The sequence below is a fragment of the Eptesicus fuscus genome, chromosome 3 (genome assembly GCF_027574615.1).
Source record: "Eptesicus fuscus isolate TK198812 chromosome 3, DD_ASM_mEF_20220401, whole genome shotgun sequence".
NCBI lineage: Eukaryota > Metazoa > Chordata > Mammalia > Chiroptera > Vespertilionidae > Eptesicus > Eptesicus fuscus.
This window is the reverse complement of record NC_072475.1, coordinates 58,778,924-58,796,769: the sequence shown is the minus strand read 5'-3', so window position 1 is coordinate 58,796,769 and position 17,846 is coordinate 58,778,924. Positions and strand designations below refer to the sequence as shown.

Genomic DNA, 17,846 nt, shown 5'->3' with positions numbered 1-17,846 from the left:
GTTTTTAACTTTTCTGGTGTTTTTCCCACCTACAGTAAAATAACATCTAACACTTAGCTTTAAGGATTCGGGCCCACCGAATAAACAGCTGGAGGTTAAAAGGGAATGTCAGCTAGCTCTGAGGAGATGTCTTCTTGGTGTAGCTGCAGGGGAAACACACTATTCCGCACCCACCACAGTGCAAGACCAAAGAGTGATCGGCTAAGGAGTGAAACTGACAACATCAATGAGTTATCAATTGCACTCTTGTGACCACTCTGTCATCTGTAATCATCCTGTCCTTTTTCTCTCTCTTTAAAACTACTCCTTTTTTTTTTTTTTTTTTTTTTTTTTGGTTTGTTTTGTACAGAGGAATCTTTAAACACCTGGACTTCAGCGATTTGGTGCTAAGTCTTGTTAAAAGTAACCTTTACCTTCTAAAAACATTGTAAACCTAATTAGTTGTTTTACTTGATTATTTTTTAATTGATTATTTGCTGCCATGGTAATAACATTTAAGCTGACATCTCTATTTTCCTGAAAGGCATAGATATACATGGTGTCCCCCAAAAAATGTATACACATTTCGAATGATTATACAGTCAGTGTTTACTAACATACAGTTCGGTTTCAAAATTAAGTGAGTTATCAGTTGTTCAAGTGTGTATACATTTTGGGAGGACACCCTATATTTATAAGGTGTTTATGTTTGACCAAAAGAGGAGCTTCGGAACTTCCCTCTTCTCTCTTCATGTATACAAGGTATAACAAAAATCAATGGTTTGAGGGATTCCTTATTCAAACAAAGTTTGAGAGTCCTTATCTCATTTAAATTACTACCTTTCAGCTCAGCATGTGGCCTCCAACAGTAGCACCAAGGAACTTGCTGAGGGAGGTCACAGGAGCTGTCCTCATGCTGGACCTTCCTCGAGTCCACTGCCCTGTTTCTCACAGAAGACCCATAGACCCACGATCAAGGGGGAGTGGTGGTAAGTCCCACAGGATCTGAGTTGGGTGGTGTGCGGAGAGAACAGTTACTTACCTTGTCTGCCCTGTCCTTCTCCACTCCGTATTTGCCCCCAAAACCTCTGGCAGCATCAGTCTGAGAAGAGTGTTTCTCCACCTCAGCAACATACTCATGGCCCACAGCACTCTGAGAAAAATCAAGGACGGAAAAATCAAGGACGGTCAATTTTGCTTGTTGAATTTAAGATAAAAATTACCCTAAAGAAATAAAATGACACAGAGATGGGCTGGGATGTAAGAATACAGGAAATTCCATTCTGGGTCAGACTTGTAGCCTCTGCCAGTGGCGCCAAGGATGACAAGGATGGGAGAGCAAGGTGACTTCTGGAGCCTTGCATATCCTGATTCTTCTCTAACACCATCCAGATCCCATCATTCAGGAAACTCCCGTAGAACAGGCTGGGAACCAGAAGGATAGAGACTAGGAAGACAGAGCTGTGGTTAAACCGGAAACAAAAAGAGAGCTAAAACAAAGGCTTTGTAAATCAAAACAGAAATGAGGGTGGTTACTGGGGAGAGACAAAAAGAGACTGACTGGATGCCTTAGTCAGGATTGAATATTCACATAAACAGCCAGGTGCTTTTGTTTTGAATCTTTTCTCCTGTATGAGCATCAAATTCAAAAATGTCACCTGAGCTCTAATATTTAGCAGTGACTGACTCTTTACCAAAGGAGGTTGATAGGCAATTCTGGGATTAGTCCAAGATTGCATGTCACTTAAATCTTTTCTATCCCTTCCACTTTTTACTCCATCTAATGTTTTATTTTCTATTTGGTCCTAAAAGTTAGGTATCTTCTAATATTTATATATGGACTAGAGGTGTGGTGCACGAAAACTGTGCACTGGGGGGGGAGGGATGTTGCTTAGCCCAGCCTGTGCCCTCTCACAGTCCAGGACCCCTCGGGGGACGTTCCCGGGGGGTGGGGGATTGGGCCTAAGCTGGCAGTCAGATATCCCTCTTGAAGTCCGGGGCTCTCGAAGTCCGGGACCCCTCGCTCCTTACTGCTCACCTGCAGCCAAGGCGGGAGAGGCTCCTGCCACCACCGCTGCACTTGCCAGCCATGAGCCCGGCTTCTGGCTAAGCACCACTCCCCCTATGGGAGTGCACTGACCACCAGGGGGCAGCTCCTGCATGGGGCCATGGAGGGATGTGGGAAGTTGGCCAGCTGGAGAGGGACCACGGGAGGGCTCCAGGGCATGTCCGGCCCATCTCACTCAGTCCTGATCGGCTGGACCCCAGCAGCAAGCTAACCTACTGGTCAACTGTCTGCCCCCTGGTGGTCAGTGCATGTCATAGTGAGTGGTTGAGCGGTCTTAGCTTATCATTAGCATATTATGCTTTGATTGGTTGAACAGCTGACTGGACAACTGGACACTTAGCATATTAAGCTTTTATTATGTAGGATGCTTTAATAATTTGGAAACTGTGTAATACTTCAAACCAAATATTGAGGCCTTGCAGAGTCTCAACTAAGAAAAAATTAGAAATTTCTTCTCCTCCCTATATTTCCAATCCCATGCTGGAATAAGCAACATTGGTACAGAGACTACCGTGAAGAACTGCCCTATATAAGCTCCTGGGAACTGGTTTTGCAGTATTTTGGGGTCTGTGTAGGTCAATTTTGCTTGTTGAATTTAAGAATAAATGACTGCTTTTTTGTTAGGAATTTCATGGGAGAATACAATCCTATGCTGCACTTCACACAATGACAAAACAAAACACCTCTTAAAGGTGAACTAAAGGCTTTCATTGGATTTTTTTTTCTCCTCGAAAGTAAACCATGTTTCTTATAGAAATATAACTCTATCTTTGAGGTTTGGAAAATCAGTGGCAAATATGATTCAATATACAAGCATCCTTTTATCACAAGTTTACAGCATCTAATTGATAAAATAAAAACTTCATATTTGAGGGCTTCTCATGGATAAATTCACATCAATATTTTCACACCTATGTGCATATCATATAACATATAATATATACATAACAACACTAAATATACAGTAAAGAAAATAATAAGAGAAGTTGCAATATAGATATAAAACACAAACATTTAAAAGTAGTACTTTATTTTAAAACATATTTTTGCCTTCTCTCCTTGTGTTCCCTATCCCCTCAGTCTAAGAGTTACAGTGTAGCTGGGCCTACTATGGCCAGCCCTTCTCAATTCTTGGCTTCCATTTTTTGCTGTCTATAATTTATGTGTTGATATAGGAAAAAATAATACAAATAACAAGTGAAACAACATAATGAAGGAATCTTTTTTTAAAAAAATGAAGCAAATATCTCCCTTTCAGCTCACCTTGTCCATTCGGTCTCTTTCTACACCAAATCGACCTCCGTAGCCATGGGATGCTTTGGGCCCTGATTCCAACTCCTTCTTCTTGAGAGTATCATGCTCCTCCGATACTTTGTTCCTCAGCTGGTGGATGCTGGAAGTAACCACATGACAGAGACTTGTATCGCACAGGGAAGCCAACAAACCCTCCTCCCTGAAAAATGGAAATCTTCAGGTGCCACCTGTTTATTTTTAGCAATAACCTGCCCCCAGTGTATACCAGAGTTGGGTCTGGGAGTAAGAGATTAGTGTGGCTTGCATTCCATAGCCTGATTTAAACTTCCCATAAGCCAACAGTTTTTTTCTCTAGTCTGTTATTTTGCTCACTAAATAACCTGCTGATATTTAGTCCAATTTTTGTTGTTGTTGTTAAACCTTACCCCAGGATATTTTTTCCATTGATTTTAAGAGAGAGTGAAAGGGAGGGGGAAAGGCAGAGAGAGAGAAACATTGATGTGAGAGAGACCCATTGATTGGTTGCCTTCCACATATGCCTCAACTGGGACCGGGGATCAAATCTGCGATCCAGGTACATGCCCTTGACCAGGAATCAATACCTATATTCTAGTAACTGGAGAATTATTTTCCTCTCTAAATTAATTCACTTCCTACCAATTAGGTACTCTATCTCAAGAATCACAAAAATATTCATGTACTCTTTTACCCATATAATCTAGTCTACCTTAAGGAAATAATTTTAAATATGGAAATGCTTAATGTCTAATGATATTCACTGAAACATTGTATATAGTAAAGCAAGAACCCAGAAACAAATTATATGGCAATAACTGAAGAACAGTTAAGTAAATTGCATTATTATCTTTCAATAGCATACTAGGAAGTCATTTAAAATGATGGTTATGAAAAATGTAGCATTGGGAAATTTATCTACATATTAAGCAATTTTATATTTTCTTGTAAAAAACAAATGTCCTTCACCCTCATTCCTAAATCTGATAATTCCTAAGAGAACAAAAAATCTAATAAAAACTAGTAAAATTCACTGTTTCACTAATTGTTACAACACTGAGGCTCAAATAACATTGATTTGGGACACCTCTATCGCTAAGAGAATGTAACACCAAAAGGAGGAATTCTCCTTACTTCACTTCCACCTTTACCATAAGGGTAGAGAGCACCTCTGCATATCTGTTTGGTCTGAGGATATGAGGTAGTAGCTCAGCACTAGCACCAATACGTGACAATCAGGACTGATACTTGGACACATATAAAGGCCCCTGGGGATTCTTAGAAACATTTAGTCAAGAGAACCCTAAATAAAATAACTGACTTCCTACAGCAAGAAATGAACATTTAGGGAATTGAGGTAGTGATGTCACTGGAACTTCACTCACTCAGGAAAACCAGATTGCATTGGTTACTAGTAGAATGGCCATTTCACAGCAGAAATTCTCCTCTTTCATGGAAGAATAGATCCATCTGGTGGCCTTGTAGTATAAGCCTATCAAAGGTCTTTTTTAAAAGCCTGCTCAGCTTTAGTCACAGTTAATTTTAGAAAGCTGGCTTTGAACCAGATGAAATTAAACTAAGTGCTGGAAGAACCCTCTGTTCCCGTGCCTGCCCTAAACCCTCTGGCAGCAGCGAAGGCAGAGATCCTGTGTTGCTAGCTCAACAACACCAACACTTTAGAACTGTCTGTGTCAAAGAAAATATTGGTTCCAAGAACACGTAAATGACTGGTACTTTCCAACCAAAGTACTCAGATGAAGAACAAAGAAAATGGAGCTAAATTCATGTATATCACCTAATGGATGACATGTATATCACCTAATGGATGACAGCAAGGCTACTCAGAGGATCATGCCAATAGACAATATAATTTAAATGAAAATGATAGGGTCAAAGAAGACCAGATTATCAAATTCTTTAGAATATAGCTGAAGCCACTTTAAGTAGGTCTTAGTTATATCATTCCTTCATTTAATAAATTTTAGTTAAATATTAATTAAAATATTGAGTGTGAGACAATGTTAGGCCCTGAGGACACCAAGATGATTAATGTATGGAGATTGTGGTCAGGAGGAAGTAGTAGAAAAAAAAAACAAAAAATTACAATTCAATATGCTCAGTGGAATACTTATGAAACTTTTGACACATTAACTCTCAGATGCCTATTTTAAGTTTTAAAATACCTTGGAATTGATAAAGCAATGCAATTTATGGGAACCAGTGAAATTGAGGGCCTCAAAAATGAGCTAAGAAAAGGAACAGATCTTGCTTTTATTACAAAAGTAAAAGCACAAAGATGAGTAACTCAGACTATAAAAGTATATTCACAAACAATACAATCATAGATGTAGAAAATCCTAAATAATCTACTGAAAAAAGGTGCTACTGGAACCATTAAGTCCATTTGGCAAGGTCACAGGATACAAGGTCACTATCAAAATCAATTTTTCTCAGACATACTAGCCACAGACATTGGAAATTAAAAGTTAAAAATAAATGCAACTTACCATCACATGAAATAACATAAAACATTTTAGCATAAATTTAACAAAACATATACAAGACCTGAACATAAAAACATTTCTAAAAAAATTAAAGACTTAAATAAATGGAGAGATATCCCACATTCATGAATTGGAAAACTCAATATGTCAGTTCTTTCCAAAATGATCTAGAGGTTCAGTACAACCTCAATCAAAATGCCAACAGACATATTTGTAAGAATTGACAAGCTTACTCTAAAATGTATGTGGAAATGTAAAATCCTGGAATAGTAAAAGTTTTATTATTATAAAGGAGAGAAAAATTGGAGGACTATTTTATTTTAGGGCTTGTCAATACAATAATCAGTATCGTATGGGTCAGGGAAGGTATATATATATATATATATATATATATATTCTAGAAATAGACCCCCATGTATATGGCCAAAGATGCCAGGTAAATCAATGAGGAAAGAATAGTCTTTTAATGGTATTGGAATAATGAACTATCCATATGCAAAAAATAAACCTTAATCTTTGCCTCACACTGTATACAAAAACTAATTTGATCATAGACTTAAATGTAAAAGCTAAAGTTATAAATATTTTAGAAGAAAATTTTTACAACTTTGAGATAGGCAAAAATGACTTAGGCACATAGAGGATTAACCATACAAATTTATGATTTAGACTTTACCAGAATAGCTTCTGATCTTCAAAAGATGCCATTAATAAAATGAAAAAGTGAGTTATACTCTGGGTTAAATATTTGCACAACACATATCTCACAAAATACTTGTATCCAGAATATATAAATAACTCTTAAAACTCAATAAGAATAAAAACAACCCACTTTGAAAGTGAGGAAAAGATTTGAACAGACACCAAAAGGAAGATATGAAGATATATGAGTGGCACATGAAAAGAAGCTCAATAAAATTAATCATTAGAAAAATACAAATTAAAATTATCACATAGGCACATGAGTGTAGATAAGAATGTGAAGCTCTTAAAAACCATGCAGTATTGGTAGAAATGAAAAATTGCAAATAATTCCTATCAGAAAATAATTTGTTAAGTTTCTTTAAAATTTAAACACACACTTAATATATGAATCAGCAATTCTGCTGGTAGGTATTGCTCAAGAGAAATAAAAATATATGTCAACAAAAAGATCTGAACCAAAATGTTCATGACAGCTTTATTTGCCATAGCCCTAAACTGTCAACAACCTAAATGTCCACCAGCAGGGTAACAGGTAAAATGAATTGTGGTATATTCATACAATTGAATACTACTTGGCAATAATAAAGCACAACAGACTGATACACACAAGACCGTGGATAGACCTCAAAAACATTATGCTGAGTGAAAGAAAAGAGACACAAAAGAATAAGTTCTATATTATTCCCATTACATGAAATTCTAAGATGGGCAAAAGTGATCTGTAGTGATCTGTAGTGATCTGTAGTGATAAATCAGTATTTACCAGGAGAGTACGAGGTGTATTGACTATAAAGAGGCACACAAGTATGAGTGGGCAAGAGTGGCAAGAAGGATGGAGAAAAGAGACGACAGCCCTTGAAAACCAGGCAACTCCTAGGAAACATTAGGCTGCTTGGAGCTGCCTGGCCCAGGACTTGTTATACAATAGATGAGGGATGGATGGTTACTTGACCTAGTCACCAAATTACCAAAGACTCCCCAAGCTAAATTTATTTTAGGCAGACCTAAAAAAGAAAGATCATGGTGTGGGGGGAGGTAGTAAGATTAGTCTGAACCACAATCACTTCCTTTTCCTGCTTTGAGTCATCTCAGTTCTGTAGCTACTGTTCTCCTCTCCAACTTCCCCCTCTTTCCCAAGAACCTTATTGATTCCCATCTGATCTTAAAGATTGGCTTAGCCCACACTAGCCATAGAGAATCTTAAAGGACTTATTACTGGGGGGTCCTCTAGAGGACTTTTTTATCCCAATAGGAAAACCGAGAATCTGAGAAGTGACTTGTCCAAGGTTACTTGCCTAGTCATTAGCAGAGACTGGGCTTTTACACCTTGGTAGCCTGGGTAAATTGGAGGGGAGTAGGTTTTGTATAAATGTCACCACTATTTATTCTAACTTACGCAGATCCAGTAAAGCTAATAAGGGAACATGTAGGGCCACCAAATTTTACAATTGCAAGATTCTCCAGTCAGCATAATGTATGTGCTGGATTGTGCAACACAATAGTCTACATAAACACCACTTAGGAGGAAGGAAGACTGTCATCTGTTTACATGTTTATATTAGGTTTTTAGAAAGAAAGTCTGATTAAATCATTCTATATTAACAGAAAAGAGAAAACATTATTGAGCTGCTAAGAGGTGCTAAGTACTGCTCTGGACATAGATATATGTTAATCCATTGAATTCTGCAGAGTAGCTATTATTATCCCCATCTGATAAACAAATAAGCTGAGATTCAGAGAGGTTATATGTCTAAATTCATATTGCTGGTAATGGCAGAGCTGGGAATCCAAACTCAAACTCTTTCCATAAGATCAGGGCAGGGATTAGGAGTCTTCCTTAAAATGTTCTGCTCCTATTATGAATGAGACAGACACTGGGAGGAAAAGGTACAAGGAGAGTTTGTATCCTAATCTTAACAGTTCTCAGGACACCAGGGCTGAGTGGCCTTTACCCAGAAAAGAAAAGGAGTACTTTGGGGGGTGGGAGGGGAGAGGGGGACTGTTGAGCCAATGGAGGGCATAAAGAAGCTTTCTGCATGACTCTGATCCACTTTTTTACATCTCTTCGACTGCTGCCAGAATTGCTTGGTTTGTTTAAGAATAATATTCATTATAATTAAGATAAACCATTTATGTCTGATTAAACAACAATGCACAGAATTCAATATTATCAAATTATATAAAAACTAGAGGCTCAGTGCATGAAATTCATGCACTGGGAGACAGAGGTGTCTCTCAGCCCAGCCTGCACCCTCTCTAATCCAGGACCCCTCAGGGGATGTCTGACTGCCAATTTAGGCCCAATCCCTCAGGCCTAAACTGGCAGTCAGACATCCCTCTCACAATCCGGGACTGCTGGCTCCTAACCACTTGCCTGCCTGCCTGCCTGCCTGCCTGATTGCCCCTAACTGCCTCTGCCTGCTGGCCTGATGCCCCTACCTACTCCCCTGTCGGCCTGATCTCCCCTAACTGCCTCTGCCTCCCAACCTGATCGCCCCCTAACTGCTTCCCTGCCAGCCTGATCGCCCCTAACTTCCCTCCCCTGCCAGCCTGATCACCCCTAACTGCTCCCCTGCCAACCTAATCACCCCTAACAGCCCTCCCCTGCTGGCCTGATTGCCCCTAACTGCCTCTACCTTGGCCCCCGCCACCATGGCTTTATCTGGAAGGACGTCTAAAAGGGTAATATCTAATTAGCATATTACCCTTTTATTAGTATAGATGTGCCAAGTTTTCGTAGTGTGGCTATCCCATGACATTTTTTAAATTTAGGGGGAAAAGAAGTAAAAACACTGTTGTTACAGTTGGGGGAGGGAGTTAAAATGGAGCTTAGAGCTGTATTCCTTTTACAGCTTTGTATGTAGTTGTCAATTTTTACTTCTTATTTTGCTCCTGTTATACTGTTCCTTGTGTCTACCTTGCTACTAATATTTGACATTCTGATATTCTCCAAAGCAGACAGCCCTGGTTAGATAATCCTGAATAATCCAGGGAAGAGAAGAGGGAATCTCTCAATCTGAATATAAAATATATCTCACAGAAACCCTTAGTTAGGTCTGTAAGTAACTTCTCTCCTATGGTATCAGAATAGTGTGTGTGTTTGTTTTATTTTGTTTTTGTAAAATATTGGGTCATAATCTTTAGGACTCCTAAACACCATCACTAAAATAGTTTTACTCAACAGGTTTTCCAAGGGCCACATTTTTTCATATCACCTTTCATAGCTTCCAACTTCTATCAAGTAACCAAATACAAATTTTTATTTAAAAAATCATTCAGACTAGATGTGCAACCTGATGTCCTATGTTTAAAATATTTATTCTGAGTTTTTTACCTTGATATCTTACTGAATCCACCTTGGCTCATCTGAAATCACCCTATACACACTTATATTTGTGTGAATAGATGATAGATAGATAGATAGATAGATAGATAGATAGATAGATAGATAATAGATAGATAGATAGATGATAAAGTGTGATAAAACTTCAACAATTGAGCCACTTCCTCTCTGAACCTTGTATAATAGATCCAATTGGGGAATCAGCTAGTTGTTAGAAATAATAGGGTTGGGGGGAGAATAAGAGGAAAGACATGAAATAAAATTATAAAATGATACACACATAGAAACACAAGGACAGATTCAAGAAAAAAACACAAGGACTCACGGACACAAACTACCTTCTCTCTTTTCTTTCTCCCTAAGACTGTGAGTTTTCCTTGGGCTCTTCCCACATCCCCTTTCCACGCCCTAGTCCATTTGGCACCTACTTGATATGTTCTGTACGTCCAGAGCCCTCGATGGTCTTGGCTCCCCACCGTTGCTCCTTCTCAGAGATGTCATTCTGCAAAAGACAGCACTCAGCAATAAGAGATGGCAAGAGATGTGCCACAGTGAGAGAGGCCATGCAGCTGACACACATGACCGCTATGTCCCCTGCATCTGCTGCCTCCTTTAGTCAGATGCTTCTCTGTGTATACACCCTAGCCCCCATGTTAAATTAAACTGGTGAAACCCCTTTCCTACTGCATCCCTCACACTTTCCCCTTCAGGTCTCCTATGACTTCTCAATCCCCCAAATTATAAATGACCAGCCCAAATCCTGGCTCATAGGCCAAAGGAGACCCAGGTTAGCCTGCTCCCTTAGCACATAGCCTGTCATAACCCATCAATCACAAAGTCAAACTCCTCTCTCCTTCTCACCTGTCTTCTTCCATTCTCAACATCAGATATTATGCATGCTCCACTCATTACAGCAACTGTCCTACTAGTCAGTTCCACCCTGGGGTCTATCTCAGCCCCAGACTATCCTTCTTCTAAGCCCCCTGAAAGGTTACAGAATGGCCCAGAATCCCCTCTAGTTACAGAATCCCCTCTACTTTTCATTATCCAAGCAAAGCTATTTCCAAACTCACCACAAAGTCAGGGTCTGTGTCCCAGTCATCACCTTGAGTCTCCACGGAAACAGATACATCATGCCCTACTACAGACTTCCACATCTGAGGGTGACAGAGGATGGCAATAATTAGGGGAAAAATCAAGAGATGAGAAAACAAGAATGCTGAAGTCAGTGGTATAGCAGCTCAATGTTTCTTGCCATTTTTTGTTAAAAGATAATAGAAGCTGAGACAACAGGGATAAGAGTTTTAGAAAAATACTTCTCGGTGTTTTGTTTTTTTATTTATTTTTTTTAATTTGAGATAAACTAACATGGCCTGGGCACCCCTGAGTCTGGAGAGAAGTCATATGGGTGAAGGTAACACTAAATAACTTGGGTGTCAAAACTGCTGGGATCATTCATTTGCCAAGAGACCAGCCAGGCAGTGGCTTGAAGTGGTAATCAATTGAGGGGTGCTAGAGCATCGCTAGAATTATTGCACCATTTCACTCAGGTTTCCACAAATACTCCTTTTATAGCTACCAAAACATATACTGGTCCATCTCTTGATAAGTGAACATCTATGCACTCCACTCTACAACCTGTTTAACTCTACTAAGCAATTTTCCAACCCCCAGTGCAAGTGCTGTTCCATCTCTACTCAGACCAGCCACTGAACAGCGGCATGAGGTCAGTAGGATTGAAATTCCTACACTGGTTAATGCACGGGAAATATTATTTGTTGGGAATAAGTCACTTATTCTTCCATTTTTAAAAACAATTCAATTACATTTCAAAAGAAGATAACTGACTCAAAATTGCATGTAATAAATTCCTCATTTGAACATTAGTTATTAGATTTTCATTAACTAAATAAATGATAAAGAACTATTTAGAGAACACCAGTTTGAAGGGGTGCCAAATTGTTATTCTGCTGGGCACCCCCTGTGTTTCCACTGGCCCTGCCAATTGTGCATGAAGAGTTACTGCACAGTTGCTCTGGATCTTGGTGGAAAGAGGAAACAGACAATGCTCACCTGCTCTGATGGCTGCTGAGACTTCTTAACCCTGATACCACTTGCTGGCTGGTGACTCCCCTGCCCATCCTTCCCTGCTCAGACTCCTCATCCCACTGGTGTCTTTCCCCATGCTCTTCACTGTATCTTAAAGGAGTCCCTCTTACGACACTCCTAGGACTCTGCAGTGCCTTTACCCAGCCTCTCAGACTCTCTGGTTTTCCTTTCCTCTTGAAAACTCCTGATCTCTGACAAATGCCTCGGCAACCAGCCCAAGGAAAGTTTGTGGTACAGATTGGTTAGAGATGCAAAGAAGACACTGGAGAAGTATTGACTAAGTCAGCATACTGTGGGATGAGTCATTGCTGAGACCGGCTCCACCTTCCCCTGTTGGGGCAACAGTTATGGATGGGGGCAGAGGGCAGGGACACAAGACCTAGGTCCTGGCTCCCGGGCTGCTCTGCAACAAAAGAACTTCACACAAAAAACTGGAAAGGAGACATTTCTGAAATATTTGTGAGCAATAAGGAAGCGATGAAAACTGATGGTCCTGTTCTTTCCTGCTCTTCCTCTGAGGCCTCGGCCTGACTCTCCCCTAAATCTCCCTTCCTCGTGTATTTTTAAAATAAAGTTTCTGATACAGAGACAACTGAACATCTTTGAGCTACTGGCCAGAAATAGGGACGCCCAGACGTACTATCTGGAGGTGGGAAACCGAAGAGTAACTTGGTGAGACATGGTGCTCAGAACTTCAAGTTCCGTCTAGGGCAGCGGTTCTCAACCTGTGGGTCGCGACCCCTTTGGGGGTCGAACGACCCTTTCACAGGGGTCGCCTAAGACCATCGGAAAACACAGATATTTACATTATGATTCATAACAGTAGCAAAATTACAGATATGAAGTAGCAACGAAAATAATTTTATGGTTGGGGATCACCACAACATGAGGAACTGTATTAATGGGTCGCGACATTAGGAAGGTTGAGAACTATTAGGGCCTCATCATCGGCTGCCTTTTAGCATCAGTAAAGTAGATGGACAGGGAGTCAGAAGATCACCCAGCTCTGTTACTAAGCCCCTGTGGGAACATGGGCAAGGGAATCAACATAGACAGAGTATGTACTTGTTCACCAGCTACCAGGGTAGGAATTTACAAACATTAACTTCAACAATTTCGTAAATCATTGAATGTCTCAGATACTCAGTTTTCCCTAATGAAATAAAAATAAACAAAGAGGTTAACCTAGCTAATCTATAAAGTCCCCTCCATCTCTGGCATTCTGGAATTATGTGATTATGCAGTCACAGAAACTAGCCCTATTCGCACCATCGTGCCATTTGCCTCCATCAGCACCTGGTTCTCAGCACTGGTGTATGTGAGCATCTACTTCCTGATCTGTTACAATGTCCTTTATGTGGATTGTGGCTCCCTGCTAAATCATAGGCTGTCGGAGAGCAGAGACTTTGTCTTCACCTCCTGTGGTCCTCCTCCCACTCAGTGCCTCAGAGCAACCGGCTTTAAGAGAGGCTGTAGACTGTCCACAGAAACCAGGGGTCTTGTAATGATGGTTTTGAATCATGTTCCCTGGTTCCCAGGACCCCACTTCTGTTTCTTTCCCCAGATGCTCATTATCCACAGCCACTCCCACCCAGGCCTTCTGGCCATAAAAGGTGAAAAGCTTTCTGGCAGTGACTTTCTCTCTCTCAGAAGGACCAAGAGCCAGGTAGGTTCCTCTTACCTCAGCCCTCGCCCCGTGCTCCCTTACTTTCCCACTGCTCAGCGTACCCACCTTCAACAGTGTGAGCGCTGCTCCGGGCTCCCAGCTCCTCACGTCCACACTTGGCTCCCTCTCTGGCTGTTGCCTCTTCAGAGCAAGAAAATGAGCTGCTGCTTCAGTTCCGTGTTCAGGTTTTCTGTCATTTCCTGCCACCGTGTCCTCGCAGCTACTTCCTGAAGTTTGAGTCACTTACTTCTGCTTAGGCACTTAAACAAAAAAGGACTAAATGCTTATGCCTAGTCTTTTGCAAGGTTTTGGAGGTCACGGAGAAGTTTAAAAAAAAAAATGCTCTTACTCTTGAGTTTATATCCAGTCAGGTCAGGGAAGCAAAACATTCAACCAGAAAACACATAACAGAACACTGTATAGAGCAGCATTTGTGTCTTAAATAGGTGGGCAGTTGCATGTGTTATGGTAAAGGAATGTAAACCGTTTGGTATTGGCTGAAGTAGTCAAGAAAGGCTTAACGGGAAAAAGGATCTTGCAGGGTAAGGTTTAAACAGAAACTCAATGTTACATCACCCACAGCACATTACCCACATTGCATGTAGTAGGTGTTCAAATAAATAGTGATAAACTGAATAATGGAAGGAAATAAGTCACAGGGGAAGGTTAATAAATACATGGAGAAAAATTCAGATTGTTTAGGGTACAGTGAGGAGTCTGAGCTAACGGGTAGGGAGATTTGGTTCCTCACAGTAGGAAGAAGTCTGAAAGAAGTAGGTGGTACCAGATGATGAGAGATCTGTGGCATTCTGTACTACTGTTCATCAAGATTGGCTGCCCCTCCCTTTGTTTAAAATATATATATTTATTAATTTCAGAGAGGAAGGGAGAGGGACAGAGAGATAGAAACATCAATGAGGAGAAAGAGTGTCATTTATTGATTGCTTCTTGCATGTCCCACACTGGGGATCAAGCCCGCAACCCAGGCATATGCCCTGACCGGGAATCAAACCATGATCTCCTGGTTCATAGGTCGACGCTCAACCTCTGAGCCATGCCGGCTGGGCCCTCCCTTCCTTCTTGAAATCAGACTTGCTCAGGTGACTTGTTTTGGCCAGTGAAATGTAATGAAATACATCACTTTCTGGTGGAGACTTTAAGACCAGAGTAAGCTTTGCCATCCTTTTGCCCAGTGCCCAGCACCTGCAAATCCTCCAGAGTGGGTCCATTCTCAGTGGCGGAGAGGGTCCCCACCTGAAAATGACAACACTCCATCTACTGTGTGAGGGACTTGGAGTCTTTGACTAGAAAATAATCCTTTGTTGATTTAGCTACTGAAAATTAGGGGGTTTTGTCATTGTATCTGACCTAGCCTCTCTTAATCTTTTCTTTTAAATATATATTTTTCATTATTATTGATTTTAGAGAGAGGGAAAGATAGAAACATCAATGAGCTGATTGGCAGCATCCACATGCTCCCCTTTGGGGATCAAGCCCACAACCTGGGTATCCCGGGAATATGCCTTGAATGGGAATGGAACCATAACCTCCTGGTTCATGGGACAATGATGCTTCGGCCAGGCAAGCCTCTCTTAATATTGACTGAGATGGAGTTGTGACCTGATTTGCTCAGTCATGAGCTCTCCACTGGCTTCAAGCAGAGACTGGATGAAACTAGTCTAAGATACAGAGGAGGGGATTTCTGTACTAGGAATAAGTTAAGACTTTAGTCACTTCCAAATCTAAGGATTCTATGCCTGGGGGGAGCTTTATTTATTGAACTCTCTTACTTCATGACCTACTTATTGTGGCAGCACTGAAATTATTTTAAGGAAGAGTAAATTTGTAGATATTCTGAATCATAGTTCAGCATTGAAAATATGAATGATCCAACCAGATGCTGTGATACACCAGCCAGGTACTTTTTTGGAGAAACTATAAAATTTAACTAGAGACGACACCAAGACTTCTCATCTCTACTTAGCAAATGTCCCAAGTCCACTCCCAATGAGAGGCAGTGAGTTGTTGCACACAGAAACAGCATGGGCTTTGGAGACAGATTGACTTGATTCAATGATTGTACCTTAAGAGTTAGCTTTTCTCAAGCAGCAGCTTAAAAACCTAATGCCTATCCCGCTATGCCTTAGACTTTCCTTCTCCCACTCCCACCCAGAGGGACCCCCTAGGGGCCTCATGTTTCCTATATGCAACAGGTAAGAGTTCTCCCAGGCCCAGGTGTAAACCTGCATGAATCTCATGCCTTGAGGCCCAGCTTGTTTGGTTCAGTGTTTGGATGACATTTCCTCACTCTACTTCATTACCCTGGCTGCAGTCTAGTGGTTAAGCTGGAAGGACACATGTAGCCATTACTGATGTTAGTCAGTGAGAAGGAAACCTGAAATATGTAGAGCTTTCTACCCCTGTATCCATTCCTGCCTACCCCCTCCTACATCTCTTCCCCTTAACATGCAAACACATGTACACACCACCACCAGTTTTTCATTCTGAAAATAATTTTATTATTTTACATTTATTCAGGAAAGTTCCTGGTTGGGGTGACCAAGATATGGTCACTACAGAACAGATGATTAGAACAGATATCAGTCAGTTCACCAGTTTTTTCTATTCTGTGGGTGGTGAGAGCAAGTCAGGAAGACGTGTGTACAATGAGAAAATAATCAACAGGTAGGTGTTGAGGGGCTGGGGAGGAGGCACAAAGGAAATCTGATCCTGCTGTCATTCTCAGGCCTAGATTTAAATATTCCGTCTTCTCCATATTCTCCCTCCATTTTCCTTAGCTCTGCTACCACAGAGGGCAGATGAATATGAAGTTGAAAAAGTAGAATAACTGTTACCAACAGCAAAGCAGGAGTGGTCTCCAGAGCAGCCAGATCTCCCTGGTTGAGAGCCTGTGCCTCACCTAGGACTGGCTCCCAGTGTACTGTCGTAGGGCCCACATTTGAGGCATATCCGGGTAACACAGAACGAGAAGCATCTGAACCCCCGTCTATAAGCAGTTCTTCCTGCCTTTCAGTGAAAGGAAAGGCACGGGCCACTCAGTACCTTGGTCCACATGTGATAGAGGGCATCAGCAATGGGATCCTATCGTTACAGTTCAGGACCACAGGTCTTACTCCACTGATGTCTGAACAGCCAAGGAAGATATTCCCTGTGATCCAACAGCTAAAACCCGTCAGCTCCCACCCAGGAGACCTGACTTAGTCAGATATCCCTGGGGTAATGTCCCCCAGAACTTGGTTAGGGCGGATCCACCTTCCCCCTGAAGCAGGAGAAATGAATGATACTGGACTTCAGCTTATTAGGTTTATTGGAGCCACCCTCCTGGCTGGAAAACATTCCTCAGCATCTTTCACAAGAGATCAAGGCCTGACAGAATCTGAAAAAATGTTAAGCCCAGCAACCAAATGTGGGGCCTCCTCAGATATGCAAAAATGTCCTAGCCGTAGGCAGTAGAAAAAGGCAGACTCAATGGTCCTTGCTGCTCTGACCTGTGCTCCATCCACTTCGGTTTTTGCAGGCACTTTCTGTGGAGACTTGGGGAGAGGACCTGTAATAAGTGGGAAGATGACTATTCCACTGGAATTGATGGTTTTGATATTAGAGGTGAGGGAATTCCAAATTCCAAGAGTAGTGTTCCAAAAGGTGAGAACTAAGTTTATAAATGGCCCGTGAAACATAAAATGAGTAGGACATGAACCATCAAAAAGTAGATGGCAGCCAGCAGAGGCACACGGGTCCGGGAATAAAAGAGCGAACGTAGGATCCGCTTCCATCCAGCACCACTCCGTGACTGAAAGAAAAATTGGAAAGTCAGAGAGTTTTTACCCTGTAGAGCTATGTCCCTTTTCCTTCCCCAACCCCCGCAAAAAAGAGATATTCTGAGAGAAAGTCTCCTGAAGGTCAAGAAATAGGCAAATTCCACCAGATTCCTCCAACCTTCCCTATCCTTCCAGTCTTAGCCCCATCAGGTGTTCAGTGCCTGGAATTGCACATTCCTTCTCCTTGATCCCCTGCCTCAACACAGCAGCCCTGTAGTATGGGACAGTACTCCCTCTTTATCCTTCTTCCCTTCTTACTCTGCGACAGCTGTTGCCTGGGAGGTCCATTAACACTGCCTGCTCCTGCGTGCCACAGGAGCCGATGATGGGAGTCCGGGCAGAGTCCCATTCGCTGTGCTCCAGC

At 41.4% G+C, this 17,846-nt stretch overlaps 2 protein-coding genes and 1 long non-coding RNA gene across 4 annotated transcripts in view; 1 reads left to right on the top strand and 2 right to left on the bottom strand.

The window, feature by feature from the left end:
• The window catches only part of HCLS1 (hematopoietic cell-specific Lyn substrate 1), a 26,093-nt gene extending 12,160 nt beyond the window's left edge, over window positions 1-13,933 (bottom strand). The window contains exons 1-5 of the mRNA XM_008146651.3: window positions 13,710-13,933; window positions 10,942-11,025; window positions 10,297-10,370; window positions 3,311-3,440; window positions 1,022-1,132 (exon numbers count right to left, since the gene is read on the bottom strand). Coding sequence (XP_008144873.2) covers window positions 1,022-1,132; window positions 3,311-3,440; window positions 10,297-10,370; window positions 10,942-11,025 — 399 coding nt within the window. The 5' untranslated portion in view covers window positions 13,710-13,933. The remainder of the gene's footprint in view (window positions 1-1,021; window positions 1,133-3,310; window positions 3,441-10,296; window positions 10,371-10,941; window positions 11,026-13,709) is intronic.
• On the top strand, window positions 13,236-17,839 carry LOC114233404 (uncharacterized). Of its 2 annotated transcripts, XR_008555574.1 has the most exons (5): window positions 13,236-13,295; window positions 13,542-13,643; window positions 16,182-16,328; window positions 17,182-17,267; window positions 17,751-17,836. It is a non-coding gene; the product is annotated as an uncharacterized LOC114233404 (long non-coding RNA). The 2 variants fall into 2 exon arrangements; XR_003619553.2 differs by lacking the exons at window positions 16,182-16,328; window positions 17,182-17,267 and having other exon boundaries at window positions 17,751-17,839.
• GOLGB1 (golgin B1) overlaps window positions 16,320-17,846 on the bottom strand; it is an 89,542-nt gene continuing 88,015 nt past the window's right edge. Inside the window, exons 21-22 of the mRNA XM_054713943.1 lie at window positions 17,741-17,846; window positions 16,320-17,454 (exon numbers count right to left, since the gene is read on the bottom strand). Coding sequence (XP_054569918.1) covers window positions 17,320-17,454; window positions 17,741-17,846 — 241 coding nt within the window. The 3' untranslated portion in view covers window positions 16,320-17,319. The remainder of the gene's footprint in view (window positions 17,455-17,740) is intronic.